Here is a 12,410-nt window from a genome sequence, read left to right on the forward strand (position 1 = left end):
TATTATTATTATTCTGTCTGTTGTTATTATTCAGTTCAAAATCTCTTGTCGTCGTGAATTCTGTCGAGGAATTTGAAGCGTAAAATATATAAAACTATAATCATGCGTGTTGTTCTGTATGGTCGCGAAACATGGTCCCTTATTCTGAGGGAAGAACGTAGGCTGAAAGTATTTAAGAACAAGATCCTGAGACGAATATTCGGACCCAAGAGGAACGGGAATGGGGAATGGCGGAAACTTCATAACAAGGAACTGCATAATTTATACCGTTTACCAAACATTGTTAGGGTCATCAAGTCTAAGAGGTTCAGGTGGGCACGTCATGTAGCCAGGATGGAAGAAAATAGGAACGCTTTCAAAATCTTAACTGGAAGACCAACTGGAAAACGACTATTAGGAAGACCTAGGTGCAGATGGGAGGACAATATTAAGATGAATCTCGTAGAAACAGGAAAGTAGAAACTGGATCAGTTGGCTAAGGATAGAAGTTAGTTGAGAGCTTTTGTGAGCGCGGCATTGAACCTCCGGGTTCCATAGGCCATAGAGTTAGTTAGTTAGTCTGCTGTTTTAGTTAGTGTGTGACTGTGATGAAAAAGAACATATCTGTTTAAAAAGACAAAAACATCTTATTTTTATCTCCTTGTGTTAAGCTATGACGATGTTTCTTGTCTTTTCTTGCCACAATTGCAGAAAACGTAGACATTTTAATTACCAGGGTATTCGGAGCTTACTTTCATTATGAAACATTTGTGAATGATTTTGGTACTTAGTAACGTTTTACTCAAAACTAACCTTTTAGGATTTTTGTCTATCGTAAATAGGAAGTGTATATGCTTCCATCGTAAAAAAGGATATTTCATTCGAGTTATGGTATTTTTCAGACTGAAAAATCCCTTTATCATGTAAAAAGTTTATTAACGTAGCGTAAGAAGACACATGAAAAAAAAAAAAAAAAAAAAAAAAAAACAGAAAAGTCGTGAAAGTTCATGTGTTATATCGACTGATAGAAATTAGTAGTAGATAAATCCTAAGATATCAAGATACGAAGTCCACTATTCTTTTGTATGTGTTGTAGTTTAATACAAGGATGTTAACGTAAGATCTCATCGCGTTTTTAAGTATTAAATATGTACCCCATAGAATCCATCAGTAAATGTATCTGTTCATTTATTTGGCGGATAAAAGATAGAAAATAATACCTAATATTGACCTGTAAGTCCAAAAATGGTCATTATATGATTTCGGCCTTCAGCACCTGGGTAAAATTAAAGAGTTCAGGCATTTTGTTTAACCCTGACCACTGAGTGACTTAGTCCGACCACTGTCATCTTCCGTACGAGCGGGCCCGGATGCAATTCCCGCTCGAAAAAATATACTATCTTTTCCAGGCCAGCCATTGTGAGTAAGGTTTTTCCTGGATTTTTCTGTACACACGAGAGAAATGCCGGGATGGTACCTAACATACAGGTTCCAGGCCGCTACCTACCTTTCCCCTTCTCCCGGATAGTGTGATTGCCGAGGGACGTCATTCCCCACACGTAAAGGACTTAAGTTGATAGGTGCCGGCTATACCCAGAAATATGTGTAAATAAAATAAATAAATCAAGTAATTTAATCCTTTTCCCGCAAAACACTAAAATCAGCAATGAGTTATTGAAACATCACTACATACGACTTGTCAGAACGAAAATAAAAATAAAAAAGAAAGAAACTACGATATTAACCTTTCTACACCCACTAGGGATTTGAACGAAATCGTAGACTCTCACGTTGGCGGCCCTAGTGCCCCCCCCCCCCTTCATAATTATTACAGAGTCATGATTCGTACATCGTTGGGAAGCTTATGGAACACAGATTGCAACAAAGTAACATTTGTGCAATTCCCGCCCTATTCACAAAAGAAGAGTTGAACAAAAATAATTCAAGAAACTGAGACAAAGAAATTGTCAATTTTGCCCCCCTTCTCTCCCCATATAAGCAACAAATATTACACATACAGAATATTACCATGTAATGGACTACTTCATTGCTTCATATATCAATTCTTATGGTGTACCCCAAAGGGAGGAATGCTCCCGAAAAAAAAATCTTCATGCAAAGAAACAAAACAAACGCGTGGTACACCTCACATACATAAAATGCATGTCGACAGAAAGCTTCATCCTTCAGAAACACATCGATACCAACATTATCTTTCTAGCTTAATTACGGGCTGAGCCATTGAGGTTTAAAGCCATAATGCAGCAGTTGCATTGCGTCAGTGGGCGTTTAAAGGTTAAGCGATGGAAAAATAGCGTTGTCAATACAATTTAAAATCACAGGTGTTATATTTTTGGATAAAGCTGTTTATAATTATATTCCATTTCTTGTGAGGTTTCCTGCGTCCAAATAAGTATAACGTTGGGTGTTTTGTTCTGATGTAATATGGCTCGAACACTTTCTTTCTACTGGTGATGTCTCCTCAACAACTTTGACCTCTTTTTAAGTTAATGGGTGGTTACACTTACAAGTAGACCTCACCACTTCGCCGTTGCGTTAGCAAAAGGAAACAACTACTGTCCTAATGTAGGGTTGAATATAAGACACTGAGAAAAATTTTAGCTGCTAATGAGCACTAGAAACTTGGGAAAACGAAATAGAAACATGAATGTGGGAAAGCCATATTCAATATAATTTGATAATTCCAAGACCGTTTTTTTTTTTTCGAAATATATGGAGGAACAATAGTTATGACTTTAACTATGTAAATCGAGTTAGGATGGATGTTTTTATGGCATTCCGGAGCATGATCGCCATCTTGAAATCCGCCATATTAAATCGACGTCAACTTTTTCAAATGGAAAGAGGGCCATGTGAGGTATCAAACAACAATGATTTTTTCCACCCAATCGCATACACTAATTAGTTTATCCATATCTAGAACGGTTTACAACTTACAGTTCTTTGAATGTTGAAAAGTTCGTTGTTTGTAGGAAATAACAGATAACTACAGTGGCAATGAACATAACTCCAGAGATAGCATTCTTACAGAACAAAATTACGGCAATACAAGAAATACAAGTCCTCAGCTTTCATAAAGTGCTTCTGACCTAGCCACTTCGTATGTGCGTTTGTACATTCAAACTGAAACTATAAGCAATAGGGGCAACAGTATGAAGAGAATAGAAATATTGGTTGCCAATGGTATTCGTGGTCGTAGCAGCTACGGTATAAGGTTGGAACACATTGGCGTACCATATGTGATTATGCAATAAAGGACGAACATTTCCATTCAAAAACTGCATGACAGAGATACTATTGTCACTCTGCATCCCCTTGTGTACAGTCAATTTCAGTCTTCTCGCTTCACAGGAATGATTCAGTATGCATTTTGTAAATCAGGATGTATTAAAGATCCGATCGAATGGTTCGAGGTGCCGAAGAAGTATGCTTTCAATATTCCCGGCATTAACTTTGTGATATTTGTGACGCTTCATTTGTTAGTAGGTGCTCATGATGCTCTGCAAAATTCTCGTTAGACCATTTTATGAGTGCTGAGGACTTGACTTTCTCGCATTGCTGTAATTTTGTCCTGTAAGAATGCTATCTGTGGAGCTATGTTCATTGTCACTGTAGTTATGTTATCTCCTACAAACAACGAACTTTTCAACATTCAAAGAACTGTAAGTTCCAAACCGTTCTACATGTGGATAAACTAATTAGTGTATGTGATTGAATGGAAAAAAATCATTGTTGCTTGATACCTCCCATGCCCTCTTTCCATTTGAAAAAGTTGACGTCGATCCAATATGACGGATTTCAAGATGGCGGTCATGATCCGGAATGACATAAAAACATCCCTCCTAACTCGATTTACATAGTTGAAGTTATAACTATTGTTCCTCCATATATTTCGAAAAAAAAATCGGTCTTGAAATTATCAAATTATATTGAATATGGCTTTCCCACATTCATGTTTCTATTTCGTTTTCCCAAGTTTCTAGTGCTTATTAGCAGCTAAAATTTTTCTCAGTGTCTTATATTCAACCCTACATTAGGACAATAGTTGTTTCCTGTCGCTAACGCAACGGCGAAGTGGTCAGGTCTACTTGTTAAATGTTTTGATAAGCCAGAATCCTAAACTTTCGCGTTTGACGTTTAAACGCCCATTGATGCAACTGCTGCGTCCGGACTTTAAACCTCAGTAGCTCTGCCCCTAATAAAGGTTGGTACCAATGTATTCTTGAAGGATGCAGCTTTCTGCCGGTGTGCATTTCATGTATGTGGGGTTAGGACGGAGAAGGGGGGGGGGGAGTAAAGGTGTTTTTTTTTAACATTTTTTTTGGAGGGTGCGATTCCTCCCTTGGGGTTGCACTCGTAAAAATTGGTATATAAAGCAATGAAATAGGCCACAAAAATGGTAATATCCTGTATTTATACTTCTTGCTTATATGGGGAGGGAGTAGGGAGGGGGGCAAAGTTGGTCAATTATTGGATTTTCCGGACGTTTCCATATAAGACAAGATATCTTTTCACTCAATTGGTCTAGAAGCATTATTCTTGTTGCTACCTCATTGATATCTGTTTTCCATAAGCTTCCAACGGTGTATGAATCATGACTCTGTGGTAATTAGGGTGTCAGCAGGGCCACCAGCGCGAAGGTCTGCAACGGCATTTCGAAAGTGACATACTGGGCGTTTTTATAGGAATTTCGTTATTTTTTTTATCTCGCTTTGTGTTGCATCAATGGCTACTATTTGTATATATATTATTGTCTCAAGTGTCTGGCCTACACATTAGCATCATTTTGTCAGTGTAGGGTGACTACAAGGGTTGTCAGGGCCCCTTAAAATCATTTTTTTTTTAATATAGTTTTAATAATTTTTTTGTGACTCTTCGTCTTCTACGGATATGGGAGGAATTGTACGAATGTTACTTCGTTGAAATATGTGTTCCATAAGCTTTCGAACGGTATGAATCATGACTCTGATAAATAGGAGGGACAGCAGAGTTGCCAACGTGAGAGTCTACAATTTTGTTAAAATCCCTGGCGGGCGTCTAAAGGTTAATAATCCTTTTTAAGATTCCCAGTGCACATTATAGCTGAATATTAGTGAATGTTAACAAACTCTAGCAGATGAAATCCGTGTTTATTTCATAAGTAAAGAATTTTTAGTTCATCTGCGTTGCGTAATTTCAGGTTTTGATCTGTCAACAACAGCGTATTAATAAAAAGCAAGTTAAAACATGCAGACAATGGATAAAATATGTACATAGTAATCGGCTCCAGTGAAAGCAAACTCTTTATCTCGTAGGTAGTTTGCATAAATGTATGAAGAGGGCAGCACTTAACGAATGTTTGCTTGCAAGTTAATCATGCGATCAGAAAACGCAATCATTCAGAACAAGCGTTTATCGTGTACAGGATAGCTATAGTTCAACAGCAGTAACTTGTGAGTGAGACGATGAAATTTCAGGAAGTTATAAACTAATTAGAAAACTATATTGATGCCCACTGACAATATTGAAGGAGAATCAATAATGCTTAGCTATTGTCTTCCACATTTGATTATACAATGTCTCTTACGACATATTTAGCTATAATTTTAACGCTGCAAGCGGTGAAGCAGGGACACTCTCAGGACTTTTTCCGAGGGGGGAGGGGGCAACAGCAAAAGACAGGCACACAACCAGAATCGTGAATGGTGACACACTCTGATGCAGTCATGCCTATAATACATAATTTGAATCAGCGATTATTTACCCACATGCCCTTACTAACTACAGTCATAAACTACCGTGTTTAAGTATTTGAGAGTAAATTAGGAAGTTTTGAGGGGCCCACGGTGGCTCGGTTGTAGAGCGTTTACCTATGATACGTGGGATCCCTTGTTCGATCCCCGGTCAAGTAAGTTTTCTCGTGGTACTGCCGTTTCCTTCCACTTTCTCATTCGACCAATTCTTCCATCATCGTTCACTTACCTTTATCATCTGTCTCCCGTAGCCTAAAGGATATAATCGTGGGACGTTAAACTCAAAGATTTCAGTTCTATTTTTAGTACCATTTGACAAATGTTTCCAAGACGTGAACACACTTAAAAAATCAAGGGCGGATAACTACCTTTCCTTGCCTTCCGCTTTCATTGACTATGTAAACAAGTGTTTAACTTAAAAGACTGAATGAGATTAACTTATGACCGTTCTTGTTTACCATTATTGTATCGTTCTTACTTCGTGCATTATTCTGAAGGATGAAGTGTTTATCTGGTTGTAGCTTTGCATTCGGCGTGAATGTTTGTTTGTTTGTTTGTTTATTGAAATTCAACTTCTCTTGTCAGCATCGAGGCTGTGTGAAACGTGGTATTCGAACCATCGTAATGATCTCAATGATATCTCACCCGTGCATCAAAGGCCAGCAAGGAGAAGAGTACATTCGTTGAGCGATCGGATCAGAAGCTTTATGGTTTCTTCATATAAGACGTAAATAAATAGAGTAAATTTGTTGTTTCACTTGATGAAGAAAATGGAACGCAATCTCTATCCTACCCTAGACGACCTTTAATTAATAGATCGTTTCTATTTCAGCCTCTGCTAGCTCTGCTGTCAATGTGTGTTTTCCCGTATCTCCCTCAAAAGAGGAGAGACAAGTTGCTGTAGTCGAGATCCTCCCAGTAGTTGTATACGTACAGGGTTGTTACATTGAATTACTTCACGGATTTAACTGTCCTGTCTTTTCAGCCATTCTAAGTAGCCTACGATTCTCACTCGCCAAGACCAAACGACTGAATGACAAACTGGCAGAACAACCGACGTCATTCACTTCTTTCCCCAAAACAGAGGGAAGCTTTCCTCCGTAAGAGAACGGCGAGGTTGGGGTTGAAGTGTTTCACATATTTTGCGCAGTAAAAGATTAAATGAAATCTTTAGTAACTTAAATCTCCATGGTTACCTCGTTTATGCTAAAGATGTTCGATGGTTAATGAATGTAAATGATTATGATAATATTGGTAGAATGCTAATGTAGGAAGAAACAAGAGAACCCACAGGTACAATGTTATTCACCACAAGCGTAGTTGGTCTGGGATGAAATCAAACCTGAAACCCCTACCACCAGAGGTGAGCACTCTCTACTCATCTACCATGCTCCCACAAGAATTAGTACGCTTATTTGGTAGAAAATATCTTGTTTGAAAAAAAAAAAAAACTTTGTTCAAGTTAAGGATAAGATCGTGCGTTTTTTTAAAGAAACTTTCAACGCATTTATTATTGCTAGACGTTTCTCCCGTTTGTAACGTACACTCATGTCCAAAATTATTGTCGCATATCTATAAATATGTTTTTGTAAGAATATAATTCCATAACGATTTCGCCCTGTATTTCTTATAACGTTAGTGTCTGTATAATCGGCAAAGACATGTTATCTCAGGGCCATGGATAAACGACTTTTTTCCTGGAAGAGGAAAAACTTTCCTCTACCCCCTGTGGCTTAGCAACCGCAAACTTCACTGAGGTCCACGAAGGCGTCAATGCTGCCAGATTTCTTAACTGAAGTAACGAAGGTTTCATTTTTTAAAAGGATCCTCTTTCCTTCAGAATGACACACACACACACACACACACACACACGATTTATTTATAGCTTCTCTGTAATAGTACATTAATAGTTTGTTCGTTTAAATAAAACATAAGAATTAATTTTTAGGTATCCAACTTTAATATAATTCTTCGGAATAATAACATTAATATAATTAAATGAATTATATGTATAATATTAAAAAAATTCTTTGAAAAAGTCAACAGTAACATGCTGTGATCAAAAGCCAACGAGAGCTCGAAGTAGACTCAAGTCAAACGTTGTTCAAAACACGAAGTTTATAGAATTTTAAGTAGAAGCAATGAAACATCAAAAGTAAAAATGCTTCAGCCTTTGTTTCAGTTTGTCTAATGTTAATAGTCTTTTTTTCAATTATATGAAAAATTAAACATTAGAGCTTACCATAATTTTCACAAATTGCGTCGTTCAAATACAGTACTATATTGCCTAGATATGCTTCCTTCGATAACAACCAGTCCACTTCCTTCGTGGCTAAGCGGTTAGCATACGCGCCTTTGGCGTGGGAGACCCGTGTTCGATTCCCAGCGGAAGTTCATGTGGCTCAGATTCCACGTTAATAAGTAGGTTCTGTGTCATATAGACTTGCTCTTGAAAGGGACGTTAAACTCAAAATCAACTCAATTTAACTCCAAATAAGAGGGTATTATATAACTCACTACAATATTCACTGAATTATATTCACATGTAGTCAAATATTTCCTCAATACAGGGTGTCTACTGATACTAGAAATACTTAAAATACTGGAATTTGAGCCACATACTGGAAAAATTATGAAATATACAGATATTATCAATCTTTATAATCTACCCTGCATTTTTGAACTCCAAAAAGTCCAGGGTAATAACAATCTTGCATTATAACTAGAATAGAATAATACACAATTATTTATACAAGTTATAATATAACTTAATAATACATTTATATAATACAAATAATGCTCTTGGCTCACTGTATCAGGCCTCCGAGCAGGGTGTCTACGGGCCATGAAAGTCATGAATTGAGGTTATCGGTCATAGGAAAGTAGTGAAATTGAGTTTCAGATCATGAAAAAAGAGATTTTATAGAACAACAATACTTATGTAAAAAAAAAAAAAAAAAAAAATGAAGTCAAATCTTTGAGTTTTACGTCCCACACTTATGCCAGCTAGGCTAAACGAGACGGAATACTTACGTAATAAGTACAGTTACTGAAATAATAAATGGTGATTTTCCCTAATGATTCGGCGTTAATAGTATCCCTAAAGATCCTACAACCATCTCTCTTCGTTTTTTTTTTTTTTTTTTTTTTTTTTTTTTCGCTGGTAGTAATTATGTCAAAAAGAATACAAAATGAAATTTATAATGACCAACATGCTATATGCTTTAATGCATTAGTTTACAGAAGTTCTTTAGTTTTATATATTATCAGTGAAGTTTGGTTTCATATTAGTAAATGAGATAAAAGCAATATCGTCGTCTTAGATTCAATACCTCATAACATTTCATCAGTTTTACAGGAGAAACAAAAACTGTGCAGAAACTAGTTATGGTCTCATTATACGCGGTATTAGTTTTGAAGGAATAACAGTGCCATTTATCGTGATATAGGTGTACTACTTAACCAGATTGTGCACCATTCTATACCGATTCTAGTGGTATCAAAAACTCAAAATTGGAGATACACGGTGTTGAATCTCAGGCGACGAATTCTGATATTGATTATTAGTTAAAAAAATTAAAAATAAAAAAAAAATGCATGCTTACTTATCTTGAAGATGTGGTGGCCATTGTACACTAAGATTTCCTCATCATAATGGGTCCTTTTCTGAGCATGGGAGATAAATTTGAGGGAGAGGGCAAAGGAAGTGCTAGGCCGTCTATCAAAAGTCCTCAATTTTTCTTTTCTTCTTGATGCCCTAAAGACAAACCATCTAAATGTTAAAATGCTAGACTTATATGTTTGTGGCGAAGAAAAGTTTATATGTTTGTGGGCAATTCTATTGACAGTGATATCTCGGAAACCACAAGCTCTAGAAAGATACCATTTTCACTGATCGATTACATATTTTGTGTAGATTGTTTAGTTCTAATTGAATATTTCTTTTTAAATGGCCGTTATTTCTTTATTTCATTTTTTAAGGGTGCACTGAAAGTATTGAAATTTTGAAAGTAAAGCATCATATCCTAGTAGTTACACATTCCAACACCACACATTTGTATATGGGGTTACTATATCTCTCCTATGATCTCGGCCAAATGATCATGAAAAACGAAGGATAACTATACCATTTCTGCAGTCTAAGATTAATCTTTAATGTTTGAAGTGTTTTTCCTAACGAACAACATACGTCTCTAACATTATAATTAATTGTATATGCAATATATGTATTTATTACATACTGCATGCAAGAAGAAAGAAAACACTGATCATACACGAATTAGAAACTCCAACCGGAAGTAGGCACAAATCTTGCAAATTGTACGAGATATTAAAAAGATAATCCAAAAAGTCTCCCCTTTATGATACCCTTTACCGGCTTTTATCAAGTCGTCTTTCTCTTGTGTCTGTAAAGGGACATGTACAGATGTTGTGAGGAATGACAAGGAGATTCATGCTCATATGTGAGTGATGCGCTGTGTAGAGAGCTAGCTGTAATTAAAACGATAGTTTTATTTATTAATGCTTTAATATGTATATGCGTATTGTATGTTATTAAGCTAATCGTATAACAGTATATAGTGATATTTGTATTGTTATGATATCCTTTTTAGGAGGAAGAAGGTAGCGCAGCGTCAGCGAATGTTGAGAGATCTCCTCAAGTGGTGTTTATAAAAACTGAACCAGATGAACTGGAGACTAGTTTCCCCGCAGAGCAGTCGGAAACAGATAAATTCAGTGGAGAGGCAGCGGATCCTCTGAGGAGGTGCCAAGTGAATCTCCAGCACAGTGAAAGGGGTGGTGAGCGGGGACAGTCGCAAAGTGAAGGAGTGTGCGTGTCATCTGCCAGTGTAAGTAGCGTACGGGACATAGAGGCAGAGGGTGCGAGTGGTGATGCTTCTACATCGTTTGCAGAAATGAAATACTCAGTGACTCTTGAAACAGAGGAAGTGGAGAAAGTACTTCCATTCGATAGTGACTTTGATGATGATGATGGTAGTGATGATAATGATAACGATGTGCCTAGTACTTCTGTAGATGTCAGTATTGTTGCAGGACCAAATGCCGATGGAGCAGTGCCAGGAACGTCAAGCGAAACGTGAGTATCCAATGTTTTCAAACTTTATTTTACATATCAGTGCTTCCACTTCAACCGACTCTTGCACAACAAAGTTACACACAGCTCGCGGTAGAGAGCGCCACTGTGCGGCTACTGAAGCAAGCACTGTTAGATACGAGGAACCGACGCGAGGTATGTGTAACTTTGCAAGAGACGGTTGAAGTGGAAGCACTGTAACGGAGATATATTTGGTGTTTATGTTCCGAAATGGACACAATCAAAGCAGCCAAAGAACAACAGAAGCAGAAGGGACGCAGGAGAAAGGAAAATTATTAACTTAGGCAAAGAATTGTGTGAAGAGGCCCTCACCTTGAGGACCCTAAAATGGTGGGAAAATTGTACGAAAAACACGTTTGTTTTCGGTTTTATTTCTTTTTAACAATGTTGCCATCACTTTCAGGCCCCGAAAGAAATATATGTTGTACCTAAGGGTATAACAATTTTTTTAACCAAAAAATCAGGAACGTGTCCCCCCAAAATTCTTTTCTACAATTTCTTTAAATTTTCAACACGCAAAAAAAAATAAAGAAAGTACGCATTGATGGTTTAGAAGAAAATTGCACATTTACATCTAGATAGTATCTACAACCCATGAAACTTTCAAAATTTTTGGACCACCCCCACCAAAATTAAAAAGTATTTAATTTTGAGCATGTATGATACGATAATTCGGAAAGGGGAGGGGGTAGGAGTCACCTTTTTTTTTTTTAGGTAGTTTTAGGTCAAGTGTAACCTTTTGGGCCAATAGCAACCCAATTTGAATTAAGGGCCGATTTCACTATCTTACTAGGAAAAACCCTTTATGTATTTTATATGTATAATGTATTAAATCACTGAAGAAAATAAATCACTTTGGCTTTCCCCCATTTGTTTTATGTTCAGGTGTGTTAGTTTTACGGCTCTTTAACAATTAATTTTCTCTCCTTTCCACATAATTGTGATTGATGTTCTGTCCAAGCCTCTGAGCAAGGTGAAGCTTGGTGGTTTGTCTTTGCCACTGCTTTCCATCGGGTAAAGATACCCTAATGTAGAGACTAGGGATCATAGTTGAATTCAGCCATATCAGGGTGGCGAAGGCCCACCTATGTTTTCTTGCCGCCAACCTGAGTTGCATAAAATGGTACCGTACCTAAGTTAAGGTGTGTGTTTGTGTTTATGAAGTAACGGTGTTCGAACCTTCCTTGAACCTTATTAGTGCCCCGTAGACCTATAGTTTAATGTAGATTTCCAACCACTTTAGTACGCACGGGGGTTCGAACTCGGAACCCTCTTGATACAAGGTGTTGTGCTTAACCATTGCTCCACCTTGGAAATCACCATTCAACATTCTTGCGTGTGTGTGTCTATTTGTTCCCAGATAATAGAGGCGTATTTTGGGGAGTCCGATCGTCTCTCCGATAGCGAAATTTACTTATTTTATATGTATTTTGTACTGCAAGCTAATTCTGGACCGTCCCGATTTTTTTAAAAAATTATATAACTGCCAAATGTCAGTAACTTTTGTGGAAAAAAGTGTAATGTTCATAAACTTTGCTGGACTTTTTCCTTAATGCTTAAGA

At 37.1% G+C, this 12,410-nt stretch overlaps 1 protein-coding gene across 1 annotated transcript in view; it reads left to right on the forward strand.

The window, feature by feature from the left end:
• Nucleotides 1-12,410, forward strand: part of LOC145691053 (uncharacterized) — a gene marked incomplete in the record, with an annotated part of 199,934 nt that overhangs the window by 100,350 nt on the left and 87,174 nt on the right. Inside the window, 1 exon segment of the mRNA XM_081766689.1 lies at nucleotides 10,346-10,830. Within this exon segment, the coding sequence (XP_081622815.1) occupies nucleotides 10,346-10,830 (485 nt within the window).

This window comes from Thermobia domestica, chromosome 7 (genome assembly GCF_964235325.1).
Source record: "Thermobia domestica chromosome 7, izTheDome1.hap1.1, whole genome shotgun sequence".
Taxonomy (NCBI): Eukaryota; Metazoa; Arthropoda; class Insecta; order Zygentoma; family Lepismatidae; genus Thermobia; species Thermobia domestica.